The sequence below is a fragment of the Chondrus crispus genome, genomic scaffold (genome assembly GCF_000350225.1).
Source record: "Chondrus crispus Stackhouse genomic scaffold, scaffold_8, whole genome shotgun sequence".
Taxonomy (NCBI): domain Eukaryota; phylum Rhodophyta; class Florideophyceae; order Gigartinales; family Gigartinaceae; genus Chondrus; species Chondrus crispus.
In genome coordinates, this window is record NW_005178810.1 from 23,665 (window position 1) to 51,249 (window position 27,585).

Below are 27,585 nucleotides of genomic sequence, written 5' to 3' on the forward strand. Positions count from 1 at the left end.
TCCTCGCTGTAGCACCGTGAACGGTTGGGAGAGAGATGGCTCTGCCCTCCGGGTGAGGGTCCATCCTATCAATCCCGGGTACGGCGCCGATCGGATCAGCGATATTAAAGCTTGAGTCCGGAACGGTTTCACGGCGCGGCGCCGGCGGCGGTACCGCGCCTCCCGTTTCGGTAAATGTCGTGGCCAGACGGATGGCCACGTCGGAGCTAATAGCTCCCTTTAGAGCCAATGCGGTCGGAGATTCGTCCTCCTCCGCGGCGAGCGCTGCCACCACCTCGTCGCGTACGAGGGGGGCAATCTTCTTGTCCAGCAGGGCGCGGAGCGCGGTGTCCGCATGCTCCGCCACCAGTCTTAGTGCCGTTCGGTCGAGGCAAACCTGGACGACCTGAGGTAATTCCTCAGCGAGGAAATCCTCCATCCAGGTTTGTAGTCGCGGGAGTAACGCGTCGTACAGTACTTGTACGCGGTTCCCCCTACCAGCCGGTAGCCCGGCGGTGGTGTCCGACACGGAAGGGGTCTTCTGGCCCCTTGTAGACGGCGGGTGCAGCAGGGCTTCCGGATTGTCGATCCGGGGGCGCTGTGCGCCTCTGCCACTGCGGGTACTTGCTCGCCCGGAGGCGGTATCTTCTCCGGCAGAATCCGCACGGTTCATCGTCGATGATCACTGGCGATCGACGCGGTGATTTTCGACCTCTTTCAATCCGATCGGTAGTTGCTCGCGCTGGCGATTCAGTGCGGGCTCAACCTCTGTAGTTATACCCTCAACAAGAGTACCAAAATGTGGTATAACTACCTTCGTCCCGACCACTCGGAACGAGGGGGGTTAGAGGTAAGGGAGCACGCGCCGCTGGGTAACCCACGCGAGCGCAAACCGTACAGAAGGACTCGAAAAGAGGGAAGGCTCACGTGGCCGGTGACGCGCAGCCACTCGGTGGTGTTAGATCCGGACGGCCGGTCACGGGTTAGAAGCCTGAGACTTAGAGGTAAAACCGGACGGAGTTAGCAAAAAGCCGTAAAGGGAAGGGAGGCGAGTCTGCCTCTCGTTTACTGGAACGGGGCAGGTGCTCCCGGTCTTAACCCCAAAGTGGGACGCCAGGACACCTGTCCCGCTACAGTAGCTGTTACTTACTGTATACCAGCTTCTGTGCTAAATTAGCTAATTTGTGCCAATAACTACTAATTACTAATTACTTACCGTTTGGATCCTACACGTGTAACCAGCGGGGTACCACTGTACTCCGCACCGGCCGTGTGCTGTAAATATAACTCCTTACAGTTCTTCTCGCGCTTACAGCCCATCATACTGTATCCCGGGGCGGCAGCGGTGGTGCGATTGCCTTCGCGCCGTTGTACTACACTTATCATAACTCAATAAAATAATCTGTATAAAGGTCTAAAATGGGAGCTTCTAATTTCTGTACTATGAATTCATGGTAAAAATGCAAGGATTGCAATTGCAGAAATCATTGCAGTATCGCCACCTAATTTTTGTGGAATACTTCTCAATATCGCATAAAAAGGCAAAAAGTATCATTCAGGAACAATAGGAGCAGGTGTAACCATTGGATTAGCTTCAATATAGTTATCAGGATGTCCTAGAACATTTGGTGAAAAATAAACAAACGTACGGAATGAACAGCATTTGTTAAACCAATAACCATCAATGAAGACATTAAAGCAAATATCGAAAATAAGTAAAACAAGAAGATATCTATGTTCATTTTATTGTTTTTTTATGTTTAGCGGAAAAAGGGATTCGAACCCTCAACTTTAATCTTGGCAAGATTATACTCTACCAGTTGAGTTATTTCCGCGTTAAGGCGAAGCGAGCGCGGTGGGTTTGAGCATCAGATTGTGAATCTGAAGGACGTGGGTTCGAATCCCATTCTTCGCCTTAATTATCTATGATTCTATATTTGATCGAAGCAATAGCTTTACCCGGATTTAAGGATTTAGGACATGTCTTACTACAGTTCATTATTGTATGACATCTAGATAGTCGCATTTTATTACTTAAAAAATTTAATCAACTTTTCCAGTAGAATTATCTCGAGAATCAACAATTCACCTATAGGCTTGTAATAATATAGCAGGGCCTAAGTACTTGTCTTGATTCCACCAATAACTTGGGCAGCTTGCAGAAAAACCAACAAGCACATAAAATACATTCGTATAAACCGTCCAATTCAAGTCTATCTATTTTAGATTGTAAATTTTCCTTTAATGAAAAACCAATTTTATTGATTAATCAAGGTTTGATCAATTTATATTGAGCATAAACCTATTTCTATCACGGAAAGATCTTATTACTGCAGCAGAAGGAACACCGCTTTTAAATCTTTTTTCGTCCGTCTGTCGCAATGGATGGCATCACGCTACGAAGCGTTGGTAAATCCATAGCAAACCCCTTAGAAGCAATAAATGTCATGCGTTCCTTTATAAGAGCATCTTCTCCCGGTGTAATGACACTCTTTCGAACTACACGATTGCTTGCGGGGTTAAGAAGTCTTTCCAAATACGCGTTGTTCTTGTCGGTGAGAGCCTTCTTTATTCTCATGACTGTGCCAATATATAGGTCACCTGTGGCAGATACAGTCCGCACTTGGTGGCCTTGCTTGAGGAGCTGCAGAGCTCTTTCTCGAGATTTGCGGCTTGTTTCATCACGAACCGTGCGCCCTTGCGCTTGGCGAGTCTGTTTCTGCATTGACAAATTTGTCATAGGGTGGTGTAGAATCAAAGAGAGGCTCATGTAGCATAATCGCGAGGACGTTATTTGAACGCGCGGGGTGACTACTGTACTCCCGCAAAATGCATTACAGCGCGCACACCCGGGCCTGTAAGTACGCGCTTGCTGCTCGCTGTGCACGTGCGCAGCGTGAGGATCCGGAGTAAGGCGCGCGAGCTTACCGTGTAAGGCGCTACCCAGATACTGTAGTATGTTATGATAGATTATTTACTTGTATATTAAATGACAGGGCGACCGGCGGCGGAGGGAGGGGAAGGACAAGCACGGGCTTGGTATCAGATCCTCCGCCGAAGGGCTAACCCCGTTCGCTTATTCTAAACGCGTTCTCTTAACGCGAGCGCGTTAACTAGAAACCAACGCTGGTAGCGGTCGCGAACGTACGCGCGCGAGCTGGATCCGCCTCCGCCCGTCGGTGCTAGAACGCTAACTAGCGCTGCTCCGGGGCGTCGAGCGCGTCGAACCGCTCTATCGCGTACTGTGTTCGCGTCCGCTCCCCACTGCTCTACCACGCTACCACGGCTCGCGTTCTTTTCTGGTGTGTGTGTTTTTGTCCGTTCTCGCGTTCACAGGTCTTCAAAGAACCACAGCTAAACCCCCAACGCGATCGGGGGTTTATGCTACAGCTCACAGTCAGTAAGTTACGATGGTACGAGGTCCATCGTAGCAGTTGGAAATCCTCCGGGCATCTCGAGGCGAGGGATATTACATTAGTTCATGTGTCCAAGTAGCTTGAAAAGGGCGCCATTTTATTTGGCGGGAAGACGCTACTGTTGGTTTGCTACGGGTAAGGTGGTCTTTGGTGGTTGCTGACGTGCGATACATTACTGAAAGCATTGTTTTGGTCTACGGAGAGAAATTCGTAGCCTTTGACCACAGTCTGCTGTCACGATCCCGAATGTATCATACTAGCGCATGTTTCAAACTATCCCCCCGTGGAGGGGTAGTGCCCGGCTCCCTGCCGCATGTTCTGAAAGGAGTGGAGATGTGCAGAGCGCAGGGTAGCGAGTGCGGATGAGCGGTCGATTTCTATGTTTTGATTTATCATCTCACCTTATCATTGTTACCTTATATCTCTATGTTTTCTTTTCTATGGCAGCTTCGCATAAGGCCTCATAACCCTTATGGTTTCTCTTTTGTTCGTATGGACTTTTTAGTGATTTCATCGTCGTCTTTTTGAGCCAGACCATGCTGTACTCACGATGTGTTTTTTGGAGTCCTAAGTTGTTCTCGGGTTAGTATAAAAGGGCACCCATCAAATCCCAGTAGGGGAAGAGAAGGGGAGCCCAAGAAGAAACATTTAGCATCTCTAACAGTCAAGTTCCGCACGTCGGAAGACTTGGAGAATAAAGAGGTACCGTTTGTCGGTATCTAGTTTTTTCATATAATTTCAGCGAATTTGCAATTTTCTCAAAGTATTCTCACATTCATGAATTTCGAAATCTTTGGAAAAACAATCAGCTTTATTTCGTCTAGCCACTAAGCAGTATCCATTTCGAACCGGTACAAATCAAAAGGCCAAATTCAGGCTGTTTTCGCAACTGGGAACGTTGTGCATTCTTTGCAATTGTGTCTCAGAGGACATTTGGTCAATTTTCCGCAGCACCTTTGCTGTGGTTCCCAAGCACCGCTCTATGCGCCGCTACTGCGCCTCGCTGCTCTGTCTGCTCATCTTCACCGTGCTTTCCTAGCACCGCTCTTATCGCCGCTACTGAGCACGGCTGCTTCTACCTCACCATCATTACAGTGCTGTGCGAGCACCTCTCTTTGCGCAGCCACCGTCGAGCGCTGTTTCTTCGTCACTACCTTTGCTGTGCCTTTCGATCGCTGCTCTTCACGTTCGTTATAGCGCCTTTCGAATCGGTTTGCTCTTCCACGATCAAGTAACGTTTTGCTTTGCCCGAAATCGGTTGATCCAGCTCTGTCTGGGGACGTTAGCCTGGCGACTTGAACCAACGTGACCTTTGCCGCTGGAGCCCCACCGGTCCTTCGGGGCGGATAACGGTGTTGGTCTTGACGACCTGGTGATTTCCGGGCGAGTGATCTTACGGGGTGTCGTGCTGCTGGGTGGGCAGGCGTTGTTGTTCGTGCCTGAGCTGTCGCACAAGTTTCCCGCAAGAGAATAGACAGACAAAGAGCCCGTGCACTGGCTGCTGTGGACTTCTCGTAGGGATCGTCGCGCCTACTCTTTGAACGCAGGAGTAGGTAGACCGCAGAAGTCGTTTCTCGACCCGGACGAGCTCCGGGCGCCGAAGGTCGGACCTTCCCTACCTGCAAGGGCTGCAGGCACCGAGGGTTGGACCCTGACAAGAACCTTCAAGGGTAGGGGACCCGAGCTGAATAGGAGTGCAGAAGGAAATCACAATGCCGCCGACTGCGACCAACGAGGAATCGGATGGTTCTCCGAGTACGACTGCAACAATGTTCATGACCTCGATCTCTCAGGACACTGTAGCATAAACACCCCCAGACGACCGAGGGTGTATGCGCAGTCCGACGTAGACCCCGTTCGAACGGGAAGACGGATGAAGCACCAGCTAACGAGGCAGGGAAGCGGACCCTGTTAGCGGTGTGGTAGAGCGGGACGGTCGGGAACGGGCGTACGCGCGGGCCAATCTACGCCTCGACGCCCCGGAGCAGCGCTGGGTAACGTACCAGCGCTGAAGGGCGGAGGCGGATCTAGGCTCGCTCGCGCACGCGTGTGTCCCCTACCCGCTTCCTGCCTCCTAACGCGCGCGAAGGCGAAGGCCCGTGGTTAGAATAAGCTGGGTGGACTGACCTTGGCGGTCGGTTGACGACAAGTCCGTGCTTGTCCTCCTCCTGGCTCCGTCGGTTCGCTCCCTATATACCAAACAATCTATCATAACACTACAGTACCGAGGTACTGTAGTGGGCTACTGTAGTGCAGGTCGGCCTGCACTGTAATACTGTCAGCAATGTCGAGGCTGACAGTACGCGTATTACTCGTGGTGCCTGCGCGCTTCGTTCTCGCGTGGTACACGTATGCACGTGTATGCGCGTGTCCCTTGTCCCCGTGGTGTACACGTGGACACGCGCGGTTGTGCTGTAGAGCGTCGAGCTCTACAGTATGGGATCCCGTTGTTGATCTAATCTAACTAAAAAAGCCTCAGGGGGGGTTATACTACAGACACGTTTAACGGACTGAATGATATTCAAAAAGGGTTTTATCACTTCCATTCGTCATGTGCAAGACGTCGGAGAAGAAGGTCAAGCTCTCACTCGCTCTGTCGCGGATATGTTTCCATCTGGGGAACTCTTTTGCCAAGAACTTCGAAGTCTACCTTCACTGTATTCGGAGCTGCGCAACTTCCTCGACTCTCGTGGCGCCAGCATGACGCAACACTCGTCACGTCGTATAATGATGACGCTGGCTCATACTCTATATGAAGAGCAGGAAGATAAACAGGCGGCTGTCGATATCATTCAACATAGCATAGCGTCTGGTCGCCGCAGCCGCGAGGTTAACACCGCTTCTCAAACATCGCAACCTGTTCCTGCAGCCTGTTCCTGTGCCGACAAGCGCTGCTCATGTCGCAACGGGTAGCTCCTGACAAGGTAGCCCATAGCCTAGCCATGCGCCTGATAGATACCGGGAGAAAATGCAGTGGCGCAATTGGCGAAGGTTTGGATGGAGTATGTCGACGATTATAAGCAAATCGCTCGAGATTGCAATCTTTCTGTATCCTAGAAGCTGCAATACATGCACAACTTTCTTTGGGGTGATGCTAAAAGATTTTAGTTGGACAAAGTAGACAACTACGCCACAAGTTTCAACCAGGCGGTGGATATAATTGAGAGGGAGTACAACTCCACAGTGCGACAAACAAAGGTGAAGAACTACCTTAACACCTTGAGAATGTCTAATTTTGTCAATGAAGGTATTGAAATGTCGGACGCACTAGCGAAACTCCACAATGTCATCAACAAACTTGCTCCCCAAGCTCCAGCCTCTCACCGAGGCGAGGCTCAGAAAATTGAGATTCTGCACCAAGCCGTTGTCGGTTTCGAATGGTCCAAGGATCTCCCTACCCGCATTGCCACGAATAATATGTCATTTGAGGAACTTTATAGGGAACTTGCGAACGCTCTGCAGTTGGAAAAAGAAGCTGAAATTGCACAGCTACGTGATAAAATCTCCACCCGCCGCGGAAGCAACGACGAAGACATCCAAGGTATCCTCTACACCGGGCAAGGTAGATATGCCCGTCCTCCATCTACCGTCAACAACCGCGAAAGACAAACCGTCAACCTTACAAAGAGCTCTCATGTTCCCAAGACATTCGATCCGCTATCCGTGGCAGGATGTTTTAACTGTGATGATAGGGGTCACGTCCTCACCAAATGCCCAAAGCCTCTCAATGTGAAGAAAGCAGCCGCCAACAGGCTTGTTTACTACGCAAAGAAGAAGAGAACAAATCCTTACAATGCCCATCGCGTCCTGGCTGAGATTTGTTATCAAATTGATCTTGGATCCCAAACCAATTCGTCCAACGAGAATGAACCCAAGATGTCGATCTCCGGTCCGACAAAGATATTTTCGAGACCCTCCTCGCTCACGTAGAGATCGATATTAACCACAGTAACATTGGAATTATCGCACAGGAAGACGCCGAATCCAGCGAGGATGAGGCGAGCTGTGCTGGTGAGGAAATGTTCACCGTTTTCGAAGATGAGGAGGTGGTTATCGGGATGAGCAGCGAAAGGATTCCGATCGACTTTCCTGGGGCTTGTATAGATACAGGCGCGCAACGTTCAGTCATTGGAAAGCGGCAAGCAGTAGCCTACTGTGATATTATGAGGCTCCCTTTTAAACTCGATGCAGAGACTCACCCCCGTGTATACAAGTTCGGGGAACGACGTCCAAAGGCCTTGGCACGCCTAAATTACGGGTCCCTACTGACAACTACCACTTCATTCTTGCTAAAGTTGAAGTTGTCGACATCGATGTGCCTCTACTTTTGGGTCTGGAATTTCTGGCGCAGTATGGCATCTCAGTTGATGTTGCTCGCATGCGAGCAACATCAACTGAGATGTTGAGATGTTGCAACATGCTTCTGTCTGAAAAATGCGGATGGGAACTACTGCTCACCAGAAAAGGTGGTCATATTTGCCTGGAATGGCCCGTAGAACTCCCGTACAACACTACAGGTCTGCGAAAGATGCACCAGAATTTCTTTCATCCAAAGGCTGAAAGATTGTATGCTGTCCTCAGGCGCGCAGATCCAACAAACTGTACACCTCAAGACATGCACAAGTTGGAAGAAATTTCACGCAGCTGTGATGTGTGTCAACGGCTAAGTCGAGCCCCAAGTCGCTTCAGAGTCTCGCTTCCAAAGGACGACATTGTTTTCAACCGCATCTTGTGCGTGGATATAATTCTCTTAAAAGGGGAAGGCAGTATTACATTGCATGGAAAGGGAGACTAAGTTCAATGCTGCTTCATTCCTGCCCGATCAGACGGTCGATACGGCATGGAAGGCCTACCAGACAATGTCATCATTGCCTTACGTAGGACACCCAGAGCACATACACGCGGACCAAGGTCCTCAATTCAAGTCTCGACGGTGGGAAGGACTTTGCCATCTTGCTGGAATAGATCTGACACTTTCTGGAGTTGAAGGACATAATGCCGTTGGTGAAGGGGAAAGATATCACTCATACCTACGACTGATATTCAACAAAGTCCAAACGGACTTTCCCCATCTCAATGAAGACTACACTTTGCAGCTTGCGGTAAAGGCTGTAAATGATACAGCAGGACCAAATGGGTTAGTTCCAACCTTGCTCGTGTTTGGTATCCTTCCCAGAGCACTTCTCGTTCCGATTGATTTGCTGCAGCAAAAAGAACGCATGGAGGCAATGATGAGTGCTTGTGATGAAATGGCGAAAGCCATATCTCGGCGCCGTCTTTCTACAGCATTGAAGTCCAACGCACCAGCAGCCACATCTTCTGACGTTGCAATCGCATCCGAAGTTCTTGTTCATAGGGAGTCACCAGTCGGAAAATGGGAAGCGCTGTATCCTATACTTATTGGGAAAGCATGTTTTTGTTGACATCGACGGACGGTTAGTCAAATTTTCGGTCGACAAAGTGAAGCGTTACATCAAAGATGACGTTAAAAGGGCCGAGGACAGAGCTGTTGCAGGAGTAGACGTTAAGGAAACTAATGAAGGGCATTCGAAGGCTCTTGACGAGTTGATTACGGCGCTCCGCAAGGATGTTGGTTCTTTAAAATCAGTAGTCGATGAACCGATCAACAGCTGGGAATTCTTCACCCCGGAAGTGGGAGGGCACCAAACAAAGATTTTGACTCCGAATGACCCTGACGGCGACTCCGAGACATTTCGACCTGCAAAATTTGCGGAAGTTGAAGGGCTGTTAAGAAAAATTCATGGACAGTAGTGAACCGGAAAGATTTGCCTAAGGATGCGAACATTCTTGGTGGTCGCTTTGTGTTGACCTTGAAAGAGTTTGGATCACACAACGAGACGCCCAAGGCTCGGTATGTCGCGCAAAGTCACCTTGACAAAGACAAAGAATTTCTTGTGCATAACACTACGAATATTCGTCAGCGATCTATCAGAGTCATTATGTCATTCGCCGCAGTTAAAGGCTATCGGGTGTTCAGTCACGATGTAAAGCAAGACCTCCAGAGTGACGAGGACCTCACTCGGAAGATATACATCGCCCCAAAGAGAAAGGACTTAGAATTCTTCAAGGTCTCTGCCGATGAAGTGCTGGACTTGCCGAAGCCTCTGTACGTAAATGGTGACAGTGGAGATTATTGGGGAGCAACTGTTGACAGGGCATGTCAAAGAGGATTTAAAGATGACTCCAACATGTGGTGACCCGTCACTCTACATGACCATCCTGCGTGATAACTCTGAGCACGGACCAAGGACAGACGAAACTGAAGGGAGCATGAGTGTGTATGTGGATGACATGTTGTTAGCCGGAAACGTCAAGTTCCAAAATCTCACCGAGTCGACACTTCAGAAATTCAAGTCACGTGAAAGGGCATGGGATAACTTTGTTTTCGTAGGTTGCACGATTAAAACAGTTCAAACAGGTGTGTTTGAGGTCGATCAGCAGGATTACATAAAGAACATTGGCTTTGTTCCCACAGATGCGACATTCGACCAATACCGCAGAATTTGAGCTGAGAATGCCTGGGCAACACACTCTCGTCCAGATGTCAGTTGTTGCGTAAACCGTGCTGCTCAAGTAGTACCAGAACCGTCAGGTACCGCAAGGAAAGTTCACGTCAAGCTCTTGAAGAGTATCAAGAGATTGAAGTCAACTCCTAGGCCCAGACTCAAGTACGGCAGACTGGACGAGAATAGTCTGCACATCGGAGTCTACAGTGACGCTTCGTTTGAGACCAATGGTGACCTCACTTCCCAACTGGGATTCATGGCTCTTCTTTGCGACAAAGAAAGCAATTGCCACTTATTGGATTTTGCTAGCAAGAAATGCAAGAGCGTAGTGAGATCCATCCTTGGTGGCGAAGTTTATGCGTTTACGGAGGGATTTGACTCAGCCTACATGATCAGGCATGACTTCCAGCGGATGTATAGAAAAAGTGTACCACTTCAAATGCGCACGGACTCAAAGCAAAGGTTTGATGTGGTGACGAAAGCATCATCAACGTCCGAAAAGAGATTGATGATTGATATTTCCGCAGCACGTGAAGCCTACAATGCCAATGAAATATCTAATGTTTGTCTAATTTTCACGGAACATAACCCAGCTGACGGGTTAACAAAGGTGAAATTCTGCAAAGCTCTCGATGAAGTTCTCCGCACCGGCATGGACAAAAATCCCGTTCAGAAATGGATAATTAGGACGACACCTCGTTCGTCTTCTTGAGTCGCTGGAGTGTGGATGAGCGGGCGATTTCTATGTTTTGATTTATCATCTCACCTTATCATTGTTACCTTATATCTCTATGTTTTCTTTTCTATGGCAGCTTCGCATAAGGCCTCATAACCCTTATGGTTTCTCTTTTGTTCGTATGGACTTTTTAGTGATTTCATCGTCGTCTTTTTGAGCAAGACAATGCTGTACTCATGAGGTGTTTTTTGGAGTCCTAAGTTGTTCTCGGGTTAGTATAAAAGGGCACCCATCAAATCCCAGTAGGGGAAGAGAAGGGGAGCCCAAGAAGAAACATTCAGCATCTCTAACAGTCAAGTTCCGCACGTCGGAAGACTTGGAGAATAAAGAGGTACCGTTTGTCGGTATCTAGTTTTTTCATATAATTTCAGCAAATTTGCAATTTTTCTCAAAGTATTTTCACAGCGAGCGCGTTTGCCAACCGCTGCGCGCGTGCCGCGCATGTGCGCTTCTGATGAGGCCCAAACCCGAGTGCGGGAGAGGAGGGGGGCCTCATCACAGCCCTCAATCTATAGCGCGAGCCGTTTACGTGTTTACGTGCAATCTATCGGGTGTAGGTGTGCGCGTGCGGACCAATGCGTAGCTGCCAGGTCTCGGCGCACGCCGGGGCGAAGCGGGGCTCAGAGAAGGGTGATGTCGACATCGTCGTGGACGCCCTTGAGCAGGAACTCGCCCTCGAAGGTGAGCACGTTGCTGCGGCGCGCCGCCTTGAGCGTGCCGATGATGGCCTCAAAAATGTTGCCGCATCGGTCGTCGTCGATCAGCTTGACGAACTTGACGCTGCGCAGGCGCGTCGGGGAGGGGCGGGTTAGCATTGGCGTGGTGGTGTGATATGTGTTGCAAATGTGGATTCCGGGGGGGACGTACGAGACTTTGCCGTCAGGACCTTTGTCACCGAGGCGGGTGATTTCTTCCACGAGCTTGGTGACTTCGCTGTCGACATCCATCGTGGGTGCGGGTGTGTGAGTAGACGGGGGTGTAGAGAGGGAGGCGGAGGTGGGGTGAGGTGGGGTGAGGTGGGGTGAGGTGGGATCGGGTCGGGTCGGGTGGCGGACGGGAGGGGGGGCGGATGGGGGGTAATGCTATGGTAGAAGCAAGCCGGGTGAGAAGGCGTATTGAAGAAGGGGAGCGGCGGCCACGTAATCGGTGCGTTAGAGGGGGTGACGTGGCGTGAGTAGCGGCAAGGAAATATGGCCGTTTTAAATTCAGCTGCTCTTTATAACTGTGCAAAACGCATTACATAGCTAGTGTAATCCTTACCATAAGCTTTCCGTCTTCTGTCTTCAATGCCTTGTACCATACTCTATCTCACCCTTACGTCTAAAACTTGTAGAGCACAGAATCCATTGTCATGAGCGTCTTAGCCAGCCCTCCTAAATCGGTCTCCGTCTGCCGCGCAATCATCCGCATTTCAATGAGCGATAAACTAAACAAGTCGAACATCGATCGACTATCCAGCAAATGCTGCTGCAGAACCACCGTCGAAGCCGTTTCTGGTCTGAACGCCGTTTGCTCCAGTGGGTTGGCACCCGTGTGTCGCACGATCCCCGGATGCTCCACTAGCTTGTCTCGTATCCGTTTAAGGTTGCGGAATTCAACCTCGTTCACGGCCACTAGCGCCCCAATGCCCCCGTCTAGTGTCGAGAACAAGAGTACGTGCCGACCAGACTTTTTCTTCACCCGCCCCGTCTCTAGGTCTGCCCTGCGATCCGGCGCTCTGGTTCGCACAAACTTATTAATTCGTGACCCAAACTGAACGCCCCCGTTAATAAGTAAACGTTTTCCACCCTGCGATTCTGGCACAGATGCATGAGCATAATTCATCAGCTGCACGTTTGCGTTTCCATCGCTCACGATGATGCTCACATTTTCGTTTTCGATCAGAAAATCAGCTGCGTATGACGTCACGTGCTCATAGTCTTTCCCAAGAAAGTTGACAGAATTATTCCGATCCCGGAAATACATGAATGATACCGATTTGCACATGTCCGCAGCTACCACGTACTGCTTCAGAGATGCAAGTGCTGTGCAGTACAATTGCCCAAACGCAAATGACAAGTGAATGATTTCGTCCCCGACCAGTTTGTAAACGCTTACTTGAGGTCCCACTCCGGCAATTACATATCCTTCCATCGACGCAACTGCTGTTACTGGTGAAAACAATTCCTTCTCTGCAATCAATTGCAGCTGGAACGCAGTAAACACACCACCTTCATCCGTCAGCAAGTCTTGTCGTGAGACTTCAAACAACAATAGTCTCCCGCGACTGCTTGCATCCTCCCCATTCAGATGTCCTGTCCCGACGACCAGCATGTCTTTTGGTCGCATCTTTTGAGATGCAGCAAACTGTGACTCATTCCCATCGTCCCCCTTCTTACTACTTGGAATATCGACACCGGACGCCACTGTCCTTTGCTTATAAACATCCACCTTCATATTTGCAATCGCCAGTCCTACCTCTCCCTGTTGCAGTTTATGGCTCTTGATCAATTCCCATGTGTCAGGACGGTACACTCGCAATTCGTGAAGCTCTTCGAATAGTGGTGGCACTCGATTTGCTCGCTCATCCACAGTTTCTGCCTCAGCTTGTGCAGCTGTGTGTTGGTAATGTCGTCTATCATGCTTCTCAAGCGACTGCAGTATCCGGGCGAGCCGCTCTTCTCTTTTGGTTAGTGTGGGCATTGACGCCAGCACTCCATACGTCTTCGAGCCGTTGTGATAAGCAACTTTGTGAGGAGTACATCTGAGAGCAATCTTTCTCATCGGCGTCGGCGCGTCAAAGTTCATGACGCTTGGTGGCAGCAGCTCCGCGATGCGTACCACTCCATCATTCCCAACCGAAATGAACCCTCTCGGACATTTCACATTGTGAAACTCCGTAAAGCCCCACACTTTGTGACCCGTCTCATATTCCTCGATTGAAATTTCAGCGCCAGTTACGCTTGTATGACTTAAGGCATGCATTCTTGGGTAACCTCTCTCAGCGAAAACGAAGAAAGGGCATGGCCCACCGACGAAAACTCCAGCTCTTCCCGCAATATTGCGAAAGTGCACAATGGGTGCCTTGGGGGTCGACGTTTTGCTCTCGACTGAGGCATTGTCTTTGCTACCGAGACAACAGCTTACCGATTGCGTTACAATATGAGCAGTCCTATCCCTGTAGACAATCCGATGCATTGAAAGGCGGGATTTTGCGTGCGATGTAGTGCTTGACTTGGAACACATGTACGACCGATACACCATTGGTGCTCCTGTAGCAGATATTGCGATCAGGACAGCACTGGAGAGGCCAGGCAAAAGGGCGGAACCACTTAGTTCCATCATGGCAATGTTGTTAATGACAAGATCTTTTGAGGCAAAAAGGTAGTTACCCTTTTCCTTGTCTTCCGCTGATATTGGAGAGTCTTTCACAAGCGGTGGTGCTGCGAAGAATGATGGGCATTCAAGTACAGTTTTCCATTGAAGTGAAGGGGACAGCACTTCAAGTGCTCCATCGCTACGACAAATTATGAGAAGATGACTGTGTCCCTTGTCGATTTGTGAGGGATCTGGCAGTGCTACAACACCTTTTTCGGGTGGAGCGGACTTCGAGTTGATGCCGCCTTCCTGGTGGATCACGTTTTCTGCCTTTCCATCAGCTCCAGAGATCATGTTTGCACTCCATTGAATCCCACCACGACTTGTTCCCATGGCCAGATCCTTGGTGTTAGAGTCCTGATCAGTTGTACCATAGAGCTCTATATCGGCCTCGTCTTGACTATCATCGCCGTACAACAGCCTGTCGTCGTCATCCTCCTGCACCTCATCCTTGGCACCCTCGGCCACAAGTTTTTCTTTCTTCCCTTCTTCGGTTTCCTGCTCTCCATTATCTGCTTGGAAGGCTGTCGGTACCTTTGTCGCTTGGCCACCAGAACCATGAACGAGAATACCATCGCTAGCAACCTCGTCGGCAAGAGGTCCTTTATACAGGAACGACGCAGAAACGGATCCCACTGCCTCAAGACTCTCCAAAGTGGAAAACTCCACACCGAAACTGAAGTTCTTGTAGCCAATTACCTCTTGGCTTTTGCTATCCGAAGCCTTTGCGTCCAGCTTGCCTGCGGCCTCTTTCTTCTTCGCAGATGCAACATCAATTTGTCCTGACGCTGACGGATCATCTAGAGCCATGCCGTACTCGTCGAAAAGCTCTTCCCCACCTGATGTAGCTGATGGCTTTTGGGCATCATCCTCTCCTTCAATCACAAGATCAGCCTTGGCCGTTAAGACTACCACATGATTCTGGTTTGTTTCAAGGAGAATCAGTGGATCACTGATTTGTGCGCTTCTGATAAGGCCCTTCCCGTCTGGCAGTTTGTATTCGCACTGAATCTTCCCTTCCTTTAATAGCTTCACATAAGAAGTAACAACTTGCACAACAGCGTGATTCTCCAAGACATTGCCAGCGGCCAGCGTTTTCGAGGTGGTCACGAAATCCACTGACTCATTCACCAGTTCCTCAATCTCAAGGCCAGTCTTCAAAACAGTCGTAGCTGATTCAGTGCTCAGCAACATGTATGAGTGAAGAGCGCCTTCCTCCGCTATAGCCTCTTCTAACGGATCCTCAGGCTCGGGAGGGAACTCTGCTTCTGCTCCTTGCTCGATCTGCAACCGGACGTCTTCGCTAATTTCAATTTGTGCGGTATCTTTCGATGGCTCTGGATTAACTGTAGATGCTGAGTTCCCGTTTTCGCTCTTCATCTTCTTTAGAGGCGGCGCAGCGAGTCCTTTTGCTTCTGCCTCGGGAGCTGGAGTTTGTACAGTATCTTCTGCTTTTGCAAATCGCACCTTTAGAGGGCGTTTTCCGTCGCTGCCTGCGTCTGCCTCTTCCGAATTTGTTTCGACGACGCTGCCATTCTCCTGACCTGTAGCTCCATTGACCGTACTCTCAAGCTCACTCTTGCCCTTTTCGGCTTCAGCTTTCTCGGTTTCGCCCTTTTCGGCTTTGGCTTTCTCGGCTCTAGCCTTTTCTACTTTCGCTTCTTCGGCTTTCGCTTCGGCTATCTTTTGCGCTACCCGTTCTTTCCTCAATTCTTCGATGGCTTGTTCAATATATCTTTTTTTTGCAGCGTGCTTCTTGGTGTTCCGGGCTCTTCTTGCGGCATTCCGAATAGAGGTAGCAGCATTCCGTTCCTCTCGTTCAGCCTTCTCGTTCTTCGCGACGGTAAGATCCCTCAAAGTCCATACTCCATTACATCCTGGAACAATAAATTCTGCCCTGCTCGTTGGACGAATAGACTCATGGACAACGCCAAGGCATCCATTCTTTGCAAAGCCCCCTGCCACGACTATGTCCAATTTTGTTAAGTCTTCCGGAGATGCTCCGATAGCTAAATCAGCACCCGGACCAAAACAAGGAAGCGTATCCTTAACCTTGAGGGCCCAATTACCCGCCCCGCTCGCTTTTCCTTGGGAGCGTTCACCATCTGTCTCAGAGTTGAAGACCCACCCCAACTCATCTTCATCATCATACACACCGCGGGTTCCTTCATCTTTTTCTTCCAATTTGAGGGAAGACTGCTTGTTTCCGTGCTCGTCATCTGAGTCTTCTTCGGACGATTCCGGCGGAGGCTTGACACCATATATCAGCTCGTACTCGGCTTCGTTCTCAGCTGAACGAGTCTTTCTCTTCCGTTTACTGGTCTTCGACTTGGATAAGGACGAAGGATCACCATTATATGCCTTATTCTTGGTTTTCGACGACGCGTCTGTCTGCTCTGCACTATCAGCGGATCTCTGATATTCAACCAAAAGGGAATCGCTGAGGCGAGACGCAAGCACGAAAAAGCGCTCATTGACAGGAACAACCTCGGAGGCCATAACGGTACTTCCAGCCCGCTTCATAGAAATGGTATTACGGGAGCCCACGGCAACATTCAGAAAATAAAGCTCACCACCCTTTAATGAAAGTAGGGCGATACATTGAATGCTTTCGCCCGGCGATTCCGGCACTCGTTCTTCGTAGTCTAAGAAGCGACAATGGGCGGCATCGCATTCGACAAGCGTGTCCGACGCGGTAATCATATCATACTTGCCCTTCACTTCAGTCGCGTAGGCGTCACCAAAGCAGTTGAGAGAAAGGCCAGCTACGCAAGCCCCGTGACGAACTTGAAGAATGACACTTGCAGACAAGAGCAGCGCTCCCCCGCCCGCAGACTCAGGAACTGCGACAACTTTAGCGGAATCGTAGGCTAGCGTATCCATGGCCCAACTCTTCGTATGTCTCTTTGACCGAATATCCACTGAAAGGTTGAGTAGCTGACAGGTATTCCTTTGCACGGCGGCGCGGCCAGCCCATGTTCTTTTCGGCTCATGCAGGAGGAGAATATTGGGCTCAAAGGTGCCTTCCAGAAAGGTAAAGTCCTTTATGTTTGTGGCATCATACTCGGTGGGGATGTCGATAAGAAAGACCTCCGCCTTTGAGACAACGCGCTCTTCAGCTCTGGTCTGATCATCCTCTGGTCGCAGCGGGACGATATAGAGGGCATTCTGATTCTTAGACAAGACGGCAATGCACCGCCCAGACGGGTCTGTGCGTATGAGCGGCTCACCAGAATCACCAACAGTCCCTCGCAAGAGCGGCCTGCCAAAGTCCTCTGGGTCAAGGCTTCTCATAATGGAGCTCGGGGAGCAGAGTTTGGAACCTAATAATGTACCCAGATCGAGAAGTTGATCGGTGACCCATCCCCTGACATCGTGATCCCAGGACATGAGGGCGATGCGCATGCGATCAAATCCAATACATAGAAGATCTTGTGTCCCCCTTCGCGATACAGCCATGGTGAAAACGTTTGCGCCCAACGGGGTACTCTGGAGTAGCTCAAGACGGGCCATTTCGGCATTAGCGCGAACAACATATATGTCAAGGGAATTCTTTCGGGCGAAGACGACAGCCAGCGACGAGGATGTAGGGCCGAATCGACCCCGTACGGCGTGCGTGACGCCCATAGGGGCCTGGAACTCGCGGACGACACCAAACATCTGGAAGTGCGGGCGGTGCGAGGGGGATCAATATCAGATGGTCATAGATCGCGTCGATGAGGCAATGCTTGCTGATGAAGGGGCGCAGGCTGAAAACGAAAAGTGAGCAGAAAGCCGAGGGCGGGCGAGGGTATGGGGCGGGGCGGGAGACGTTTGCAATTGAAGCCTCTCAGGCTTTTGAGGTTTCCACAGGCTTTTGAGGTTTCCACAGGCATCTAAGACTGTTCACGGGTAGAGAGACATGCGGTTGTTGGTTGGCGACGATTGTTGGGTCAGCGCGTTTGGGTAGAGGAGCGTGGGGCAGAGACGTGTTTGAGCCGCCAAGGGGTGCCGCAGGCATCGTTGGGCAGGCACACTGGCGGTCGCCGGCACGCTCGGAAGGGTCCAAAATATTAGCGAAAGACACAATTCCAAAAGGCGCGTGTTTTTTCGTAGGCTGTTTTGGGAGGACATTTCCTCCAAGACAACTTCCCCAACGCAACGTGTGCGACACCCGTCCACGAGAGTGCCTATGATGCAAACACAATCGGGTCTATGTAGATTGTGAGATCGATATCACCCGTCTTCTGAGTTGCTGGCCTCTACGTCGCCACGCAGCTCTGCTCACAGATATCCTAATTCGGCCTGTTGCGCAACCGCGTTGCTCTCATCAACTTGCTTCGCAAACCTCAACGTCGGTACTTGAGCTTTTCTGTACTTGAGCTTTTCTACTCTCTTGCGGATCAAGTCTATTCATACTTCTCGGCATTCTGTCACTGACATCTTCTATACCCGCACCCTGTCGTGGGAGAGCGGCATGCCCTACGACCCGTTCCACGTCGCGGCCTCAAACGAAGATGAAGCGACGACGATGCAAGCCAAACTGGTCGCTGTGCGGCGCCCTCCCATCTGCAGCATCCCGCTGACCAAGCTCGAATGGGGAGCTGTCGACGGTTCACACCGCAAGCGCCACCGAAATGAACAGCACCAAAGTACAAACGATGCCCGCCGCCCGCAACAGGGCGGCATTACGGAGAATCAGACGCGCGAAGTCATCCGGATTGTCGAGAAGGTCGTTGTCGCTGAGCCGAAGACCGTCATGGGGGTTCCCCCGCTCGTAGATGACCGCGTGAGATATGTCGTCAATTTTATACTAGAGCATGTCAATTCCGCCAACGTGGAGATTGAGGCCAAGTTTGGCACCCTCATCGAGAAGTCTTCGCACGTTCGCGTTATTAACTGCGTGCCCGTGCTCTGCGAGACCCCGATTAGCTATGAGGCGAACAAGGACACATACTTTAAAAGTGAAGTTGGGAACGACATTTTCGCAATGCTTAATTCCAAGTTGAATGCCAGAGTTGAGGCCACGGAGCAATCGAGTAGCCGCGTGCAGTATTTGCACACGCAGGAGATGGACGTGTACTGGCCAGGGAAGGTTCGCGAGACAAAGGTGAGAAGGAATACAGCCGACGGGTCAGAGCACTACGAAACGATTCGAATACAATCAAAAAAACGCCTTGGGGATCTCAATGTGCTTTGTCCGAACAAGTACGCCGATATTCGCTACTCGGCCAGCCGCGAGCAAGACTGTTCCATTCCACCCAATTCTAAACCACAAAGGTGTCGCATCAAAGATCGCATCTCGTACAAGTATGAATATTTGAGCATTGACATTACTTGCGTCGAGATGCAAGGCGAGGCTACCGCAGACAATACGAACAGTTTTGAGGTAGAAGTTGAGATTGATCCCTCCGCAAATCTGTACGAAGAAGTGCTCAAATACCGCCGGCAGGACGAGGCCTCAAAACTTTTCGATATTGCCTGTTCTCTCGTCAACACGGTGCGGCTTCTCCTCGAAGAATAAGTTCATGTTTTCTGAAGAAGCCATGGCAGACCGTATCGAAGCTCCGTTTCGTTGTCAAGTTTTGTTTCGGGGATGTTGCAGTATCTGCAATGACAAATATAGAGTTTCGAGGCCTCTAGGATACCATCATAATCTAATTTTCATCCAAATCCTTAGCTCCACTTTCCGAAGACTCACGGTATTTCGCAATCTTTGTAGCCCCTCTCCGTTATCTTAACAAACCGAGGTGTCTTCTCGGAATCAACGTACTTATTTTGGACGAGCGATATTTGCAATACAACCTCCACAGCATCCAATCCAGTGGCACGAAGCAACGGAACTACTTTGCACATGCCCGTCGTGCTCCGCTTTTCTGGCGCCAAATGCGTGGACAGAATCTCGATCATGACGGCAATGGTAATCTCTAGAGCTGAGGCCGTCAAGCTCTGGTGTCACGCTCCCCACAGAACAAACGTTGACGGACCCGCATGGTTTGGACGCCTTTAATCGGACCTCACCCCAAGTGGGAGACTTTATTTTTCCTAACTTTCAGGGGGAGCCGATGCTATACCACAGGACGGGCGTTTAAGAGTCACATTTGGGTGGGACATGATAGGGCCGAGCCGTGATAAGGCATACGGGCGATGGTAGCCGAGGCTACGCTGGACCATATCGTGTAGCTAAGGCGCTGGGAGAGACGGGACTTGGCAGTTCCAAATAAAGTGCCAGTGCGAGTCGCGATCTGACGAGCAAGAGAGTCAAGTACGGATGTGGTGCGGGCGCTTGGGGCGCCAAGACTGTCAAATGCAAGAGGGACGAATTTCCAATCAAGGGGCGGAAGGGCAGCGTTGTCCTCCAGATGCAGTGCAGCGCGGATAGTTCGAGCGTGAGCACGAAGCTTGTCAGCGTCCGCGATCTCCGCCGCCCCGGCAATGCGCCGAGCAGCGGGGACAAGGGCGCCAGCTCGGTAGGGACTGCGTACAGTGACGTCATACGCTGTGGGACGGTTTGGATGGGAACCGGCGGGAGGCGCAGCAGGTTGTAACAAGACGTCAGCCGGGTTCTCCCTGGTTGTAAATAAAGTTTTTTATCATACGCGATATGCACCGTGATTTTAATACAATTCTCAATAAACTCAATTACAGTAGAGCTCAGCCACAAATATCGAGCTATTGCGCAAAGACCTTTCGGTGCACAATTGTCTAGACATTTCAAACGACGCCCGTCAAAGTGCTCATAAAATGATTAGGCCAAAGGCTTTGGTATTGCAATAGAAATTTCGTCACAGCCAGGCAGTTCCCCTACCATTTGGTCTTTTCCCCTACTGTTTGAGTCACGGTGGGTAATTTCCGCATGCAATGGCTGCTTCCCCCACTGAACTGCCACTTTTCCCTTATTCTCCTACTGAACTGCTACTTTTCCGAAATTAGCCTACTGATAAAGCCAAATGGCACGAGTTCGCCAACGAATCGTGATATTTCCCAATAAAATTTGGTGTGGGCGTTCAAGTCGTTTCCAGAGGGCTTCTGGTTCAAAGTTTGAAGGTGTAAGCACGGATCCCTTGTTACGTTTGAAGTTCAAACTTCAAACGTACCAAGGGATCCGTGCTTACAGTGTGTACTTTTGGGCTGAACCGTTGTGCCAAGTGCACCAATAAAATGAGCAATATGCTCGCGCCAAGACAGTGTACTCTCCTAAGCGAAACACGTGTACCGAGTGAGTGTATCAGATCTGACACGGCTATGGACAAATCACGCATCACATACAGTAAAGCATGTGCTGTACAGCGTACCTGTCCCATTGTCACAATCGCTCCAAGGAGCCCCCTCCCTCTCCTCGATGGCCTTCGCCGCCGTCGTCTCCCTGCTACACCGCGCGCGTCTCCGCGCCCTGTGCCGCCGCCGCCCCGCGATGTCTCTGCCGCCGCCGTCGACGTTCCGCGAGACGCTGCGCTTCCACGCGCTGCGCGTGCCGGCGCGGCTGTGCAACGACGCACACAAGGCGCTGCGGCCACACGTGCTGGCGCTGCCGCACGTCGCGTCGGTCCTTCGCGCGGACGCGACCGAGCCGGCCCTCGTCGTGCTGCTACTGCGCTACCTGGCGGAGAGCCCGGCCACAGAACTGCGCGCGCCCCCGCGCGGCAACGCCGACGCCGCATACGTGGGCGTCGAACCAGAGGTTGTCGCGACGAGGATTCGGGAGACCGCGCTTGGGGAGAAGGTGGGAGGAAGGGTCGCAGAGTTTGTCAGAGGCGTGGGAGCGGGGGATGTCATTAGGAGGGATGTGCTTTTGGGGTATGAAGTGTGGGGTATGGCTGCGGTGCTGCGCAATGTGCTGCCGGAAGGGGTGACGGTGCCGACATCGTTTGAGACAGTAGGTCATATTGTGCATGTGAATTTGAGGGAGGAGCATGAGGAATATAAGAAGGTGATCGGCGCTGTGATGCTGGACAAGCTAGGGAAGAGGGTCAAGACGGTGGTGAATAAGTTGGAAAGCACAGGGGGGCCGTATAGGACGTTTAAGATGGAGGTCATTGCGGGGGAGCCGATGCTGGAGACGGAGGTCAAGGAGAACGGTTGTCGATTTAGGCTCAATTTTGAAAAGGTCTATTGGAACTCGAGGCTGGAGACGGAACATAACAGGATCGTGACAGCGACAGGAAAAGGGGAAGTATTTGTAGACGCATTTTGTGGCATTGGGCCGTTTGCGGTGCCAGTCGCAAAGGGGAGGAGGTGTGAAAAAGTGTATGCAAACGATTTGAATCCAGACTCGGTCAAGTACTTGAAAGAGAATGCGAAAATTAATGGTGTTGAAGGGGACAAGTTTATTGCGTCGTGCGGTTGTGCTAGGGAGTTTTTGCGTACTCTTGTGCGGGACAAGGTGGCGATGACTAGGGTAGTGATGAACTTTCCGTCGGGAGCGCCAGAGTTTCTTGATGTATTTAGAGGTCTTTACGACGAAGCGGACGGCCTGCCCATGCCCGTGGTGCATTGCTATTGTTTCGTGAAAGGTATTGAGAACCTGAGCAGTGCGAGAGATCGCGTGAGGAAGGCGTTGTACGGAGACAACCTCCAAGGAGAGATGCAGTTGCGTGATGAAGACATTGAAATACGGGACATAAGGAACGTCGCACCACGGAAACAGCAAGTATGCGTCACCTTCCAAGTGCCGAAGGACGTAGCACATAGAAACCTCGACATGTCAGACGGGGAAAACCCCCCCGCAGCAAAAAAGCTAAAACTCGCCCTCTAACCTAACCTTTTTCAACGGGCAATGTGCTGTACAAAACAAGACACTAGATGATGATAACATGAAAAGTTTCAAAACGTCAAGGTGTAAAAATACACCTTTGTTGAGGTTTTCTCGGGCTTAGAAACCCGTTTCGGTCTCACATACTTCCAAAGAGACAGGCTTAGGCGCGTTCACCGCGGATACGGCGGGCCAGCTGGATGTCCTTGGGCATGATAGTCACCCTCTTAGCGTGGATGGCGCACAGATTGGTGTCTTCAAAGAGACCGACAAGATAGGCCTCAGATGCCTCCTGGAGGGCGAGGACGGCGGAGCTCTGGAAACGGAGGTCAGACTTGAAATCCTGAGCAATCTCACGAACCAGGCGCTGGAACGGAAGCTTGCGGATGAGGAGCTCAGTAGACTTCTGGAATTTGCGAATCTCACGGAGGGCGACAGTTCCAGGGCGATAGCGATGAGGCTTCTTGACACCGCCTGAGGCGGGGGCGGACTTGCGAGCAGCCTTGGTGGCAAGCTGCTTGCGAGGGGCCTTGCCTCCGGTGGACTTACGGGCGGTTTGCTTGGTACGAGCCATTGCGTGTGTTTGGGGAAGACGGAAAAATCGGGAGTGAAGTGTGAGAGAGAGCGGGGAGTGAGCGGTGTGGGAAAGGGGGATGTCGGTCACTGAGGGGGATTTATATAGGCCTTTGGAAAGTCCGGAAGGCAGTGCTGGCAGGTCGATGATAGTTCGAAGCTTGGGTGAAGTTGGTGGGAGAGGAAGTGGCGCGAAAGGAATGCGGATTCCGGGCGTTTTGCGATGGGTGTACCCCTTTCAAGGGCTATCAGCCAATAAGGACGCATTATTGCAGAGAAGGACTCGTGAAGCAGCCAATGGGAAATGGAGAACAGGAATTATGTCGCAATTCGAAATTCGAAAAGCCCGCGCATTAGCATCAGCACCGCTTCTGCGATTCAACCAAGTCATTCTCGCGCGCTTTTGCTTCGCCATGTTCTTCGTAGCGGCTGGGCGGCAGCCAGCAAGTCCCCATCTGCGGCGTATATAAACCCCCCCTGCACCCGCGACAATTACCCCGTCCCGCCATCAACACTCACCTTCTTCACACATCACAACGCACACATTCTCTCTCAGTTACTACTCCCTCACTTACAACTCATCATGTCTGGCCGCGGCAAAGGAGGCAAGGGACTCGGAAAGGGCGGCGCCAAGCGCCATCGCAAGGTTTTGCGCGATAACATCCAGGGAATCACCAAGCCCGCCATCCGCCGTCTAGCTCGCAGGGGTGGTGTCAAGCGTATCTCCGGCCTCATCTACGAAGAGACTCGCAACGTCCTCAAGGTCTTCCTCGAGTCTGTCATTCGCGACTCCGTCACGTACACCGAGCATGCCCGCCGCAAGACCGTCGTGTCCATGGATGTCGTGTACGCCCTCAAGAGACAGGGACGTACGCTCTATGGGTTCGGTAACTAGAGTCGTGTCGGCAAGAAGTAGCCGCTTGCACATAATAGCGGGGTTGTACGATACGTTGTTTAGCTTGTCGATTGTTACAATAGTTGAATAACTGTCTGCACGAAAAAAAAAAGAAGAGTTTATTGTTTTACTACAGACATGATCGCCATTTTTTCATTCATGCAGGCCTCAGAACTAGCCTGATAGAATTGCTAGCGCCCTCGGGGTGAAGTAGCTGGCTTTCGTATTCACGTGAAGCTCACGCGAACTTTGTGAAGTTAGTGCGTTGGCTTCCGGATGAAGCTAGAAAATGCTGCGCTGGACACGCATACGGAATGATGCGCCCTCGAGCTATTCAGCGATTCCGACGTTTTATTGGTGCCACGGCCTGGAGAGATTGTATTTGCATCGAGTGCGTCGCTGGCACAAGTTGCCGCACTGTACCAACCTGAAACTGGAATTGTGCAAGATTGCAAAGTGCTGCAGGAAGCAAGTGCACAGTAGTAGAACCTGACGGAGCGATGTTCTTCTTCTAAGAACTAGCTAGAGATTACTACTACAGTATTAAACACCCGGCGCAAAGTTTACAAACGGTATGCCAAGTGGGACAAGTCGGCGGAGAAACAATGAGGGTGAGCGTATGAAGCGTGTATGAGTCGTGGGACGGAAGCTAACCATGGCGGAACAGCCTCATACAGGGCGGCGGTGGTGAGGAAGTGAAATATCTCCTCGGCACCAATCCGGGCGCGGTTTCACGATTTGTTTCCACTTCGTCCACGTGTCCACGTGTGCATCGCACATGAACAGGACAGCATGTCCCAACAATGAAATTTGGAAAAAACTTGCGCTCCACACATCCCGAACGCATCGCAGAGCCCCACACCCTCACCCCTATGTGTCCCCCGAGTCTGCCTGGGCATTCCGTGGGAGCTTGTCCGAGCACTGCACCTCACCTTTCTTGTCTTGACTTATCTCCCATCAAACCGCACCTTCCGCCATCCCCCTTCCCCCCCCTGTACCCCTCTTTTTCAGCCGCGCGCGAGATCCTTCCTTAGCCTTCTCGCCCCAACTCCGACCCCTCCTGTCTCCCCCTTTCACATCCCTTCCGAGCGCGTTTTTCGCACCCGCGTACAGTCCCCGCCATGGCCCTCGTTCGCATCGGCAACTACCGGCTCGGCAAGACGCTGGGCGTCGGCAGCTTCGGCAAGGTCAAGCTGGCCGAGCACGAGCCCACGGGGAAGAAGGTCGCCGTCAAGATTCTCAACCGCCACAAGATCCGTGCACAGCAGATGGAGGAGAAGCTGAAGCGCGAGATCAAGATCCTCAAGATGTGTTTACACCCACATATCATCCGGCTGTATGAAGTCATAGAAACCTCCACAGACGTCTTCGTCGTCACAGAGTACTCGTCGGGTGGCGAGTTGTTTGACTATATCGTCGAGAGAGGGAGGCTAGCCGAGGCCGATGCGCGCCGATTTTTTCAGCAAATTATATCGGGAGTCGAGTATTGCCACAAGCATATGATTGCTCACCGCGATCTAAAGCCCGAGAATCTCCTCCTCGACGAGCATTCTAACGTCAAGATTGCCGATTTCGGTCTCAGCAATTGCATGCGCGACGGGTGGTTTTTGAAAACGTCATGTGGAAGTCCTAACTACGCCGCGCCTGAGGTTATTTCGGGGAAGCTTTATGCGGGGCCGGAGGTTGATATTTGGAGCTGTGGCGTGATTGTGTACGCCTTGCTCTGCGGGACATTGCCGTTTGACGACGAGAGTATTCCCTACTTGTTCCGCAAAATCAAGGGGGGGCTGTACATTCTGCCCAGTTACTTGTCTGATTCGAGCAAAGATCTCATCGCGAAAATGCTCGTTACTGATCCGCTCAAGCGCATCACCATAGAAGATATCCGACGACATCCTTGGTTCCTGGAGCAGCTGCCTAGGTATTTAGCTGTGCCCGTAAGGCCCGGATCACACCTTGAGAATGTGGATGATGAGGTGCTTGCCGAGGTGATCAGAAGGACGCATTTTCCGAGGGAAAAGATTGTGAGTGCCCTTCGAAAGGGAAGAAGAAATCATTATACCGTGGCGTATCATCTGATCAAGGATGCACAAGATGAGCTCGACACAACGCTTGATCCAGCTCTGGCAGCGTTGGCGGCCAGCGCATCATCAAATATAGTCGCGCCGCCGTTCCCAGGAGTCAACGCTGCAACCGGGCAACCTAATAGTATGCACGCTAACGGAACAGGCTCAAATCAGGTTCCTGCGAGCCCAATGATTACGGATCAAGCAAATAATCCAGGCGTTCAAGGCTCGTCTAGTCCGACGGCGATGGCGTTGCAAACCCCACTGGTGCATCAAGGGAACGGCCCTGTACCCGGAGGGGATCGATTATACGGGGAAAGAGAATGGGACGTAGGGATCCGGTGTGCACAGCGCAACCCGGCCGACGCCATGATGGAGGTGTATAGAGCGCTACATGCATTGCGCTGGCGATGGAAGACACCCGCCAACCAGAGTTTTCAAATACGGGCGCTTGTGGAGAAGCCGGGGCTCGACAGACCGATACGGCTGTGTCTACAATTGTTCAAGTCATCGTCGGGGTACCAGTTGGATATCCAACGCATGGACGGCGAGCTTATTGCTTACTTTGTTGCTTGTTCAGAGCTTATGCGGGAACTGCGGGTTTAGTTTGGTGTGGTTGGGGTTTTGGGGTCTATTGTGGACTATGTTTACAATTGTTGGTTTCCTGCCTCAAGCGCTGATGATGCGAGATTCGTAGTCTCATTTGCACAGACACATAGTAAAAATTAAAAGCAGAGCAGGAGATTCGCGCGCGCCCTCTCCGCAATGTCCTCGCAAGAGGATCGCTGCGCTAGATAGTTGCCCGTGTGGTGCAAACGGGTGGTGCAAACGGAATAGAACAACAACCGAGTCTGGGCACATGCACCACTTGGCCAATTGTTCCTCGCTGATGCCCAAGATTTGCGTTGTAGGGTGACAGCTTTCGGTTGTCGATCATGGTGCCGCGCAAAGCGCTTTACTTTTTGTACAAAGCACAACTTTACTTTTGGTACAAAGCGCTAAAACCTTCCGGCCGCCAACATCCCCCACAGACTCTGAACTCACGACGGCCCTTCCCCTCGCCAACGTACATGCCAACCTGACAATTCAACGAATGGACAACGCCTGGACCGAAGGGCAAATCGCGATGCACCAATGCCCCGCCACGCCGCCAAAAAAAAAAAAAAAAAAAACATCTACGCAAAGACCAGGAGTGGCGGCGCAGGTGGTTTTGGCAACCCGTTTGGCACCGGACTACTAGCCGAGCTTACTCAAGTCAGTGAGCTCGGAGATTAAAACAATGGCCTTTGATCGCGATTGTGCTAC

The 27,585-nt window shown here is 51.2% G+C and overlaps 9 protein-coding genes; 4 read left to right on the forward strand and 5 right to left on the reverse strand.

Moving 5' to 3' along the window:
* Window positions 1-1,595: 1,595 nt before the first annotated feature.
* On the reverse strand, window positions 1,596-1,721 carry CHC_T00007585001 (hypothetical protein). The gene has a single exon (XM_005711809.1). It carries the CDS (start codon window positions 1,719-1,721, stop codon window positions 1,596-1,598), a length of 126 nt encoding a protein of 41 aa, XP_005711866.1.
* Window positions 1,722-1,894: 173 nt separating this feature from the next.
* CHC_T00007586001 (hypothetical protein) lies at window positions 1,895-2,005 on the reverse strand. The gene has a single exon (XM_005711810.1). It carries the CDS (start codon window positions 2,003-2,005, stop codon window positions 1,895-1,897), a length of 111 nt encoding a protein of 36 aa, XP_005711867.1.
* Window positions 2,006-11,278: 9,273 nt separating this feature from the next.
* CHC_T00007587001 (hypothetical protein) lies at window positions 11,279-11,958 on the reverse strand. The gene is made up of 3 exons (XM_005711811.1): window positions 11,899-11,958; window positions 11,526-11,740; window positions 11,279-11,438 (listed from the first exon to the last, which is right to left on the reverse strand). Exons 1-3 carry the CDS (start codon window positions 11,956-11,958, stop codon window positions 11,279-11,281), a joined length of 435 nt encoding a protein of 144 aa, XP_005711868.1.
* Window positions 11,850-17,675, reverse strand: CHC_T00010227001 (Cleavage and polyadenylation specificity factor, 160kDa variant). XM_005711812.1 is given in 2 exon segments: window positions 11,850-11,978; window positions 11,979-17,675. The coding sequence occupies 1 exon segment, from the start codon at window positions 17,673-17,675 to the stop codon at window positions 11,979-11,981; it is 5,697 nt and encodes a 1,898-aa protein (XP_005711869.1). The 3' UTR covers window positions 11,850-11,978.
* Window positions 17,676-18,525: 850 nt separating this feature from the next.
* On the forward strand, window positions 18,526-19,518 carry CHC_T00007589001 (hypothetical protein). Its single transcript, XM_005711813.1, has one exon. The coding sequence runs from the start codon at window positions 18,526-18,528 to the stop codon at window positions 19,516-19,518; it is 993 nt and encodes a 330-aa protein (XP_005711870.1).
* Window positions 19,519-21,408: 1,890 nt separating this feature from the next.
* CHC_T00007590001 (hypothetical protein) lies at window positions 21,409-22,749 on the forward strand. Its single transcript, XM_005711814.1, has one exon. The coding sequence runs from the start codon at window positions 21,409-21,411 to the stop codon at window positions 22,747-22,749; it is 1,341 nt and encodes a 446-aa protein (XP_005711871.1).
* A 160-nt stretch (window positions 22,750-22,909) lies between these two features.
* Window positions 22,910-23,320, reverse strand: CHC_T00008319001 (Histone H3). Its single transcript, XM_005711815.1, has one exon. The coding sequence runs from the start codon at window positions 23,318-23,320 to the stop codon at window positions 22,910-22,912; it is 411 nt and encodes a 136-aa protein (XP_005711872.1).
* Window positions 23,321-23,902: 582 nt separating this feature from the next.
* Window positions 23,903-24,349, forward strand: CHC_T00009200001 (Histone H4). XM_005711816.1 is given in 2 exon segments: window positions 23,903-24,214; window positions 24,215-24,349. 1 exon segment carries the CDS (start codon window positions 23,903-23,905, stop codon window positions 24,212-24,214), a length of 312 nt encoding a protein of 103 aa, XP_005711873.1. The 3' UTR covers window positions 24,215-24,349.
* Window positions 24,350-25,335: 986 nt separating this feature from the next.
* On the forward strand, window positions 25,336-27,152 carry CHC_T00009300001 (SNF1-related serine threonine protein kinase catalytic subunit alpha KIN10). XM_005711817.1 is given in 2 exon segments: window positions 25,336-26,886; window positions 26,887-27,152. The coding sequence occupies 1 exon segment, from the start codon at window positions 25,336-25,338 to the stop codon at window positions 26,884-26,886; it is 1,551 nt and encodes a 516-aa protein (XP_005711874.1). The 3' UTR covers window positions 26,887-27,152.
* The last annotated feature ends 433 nt before the right edge of the window (window positions 27,153-27,585 follow it).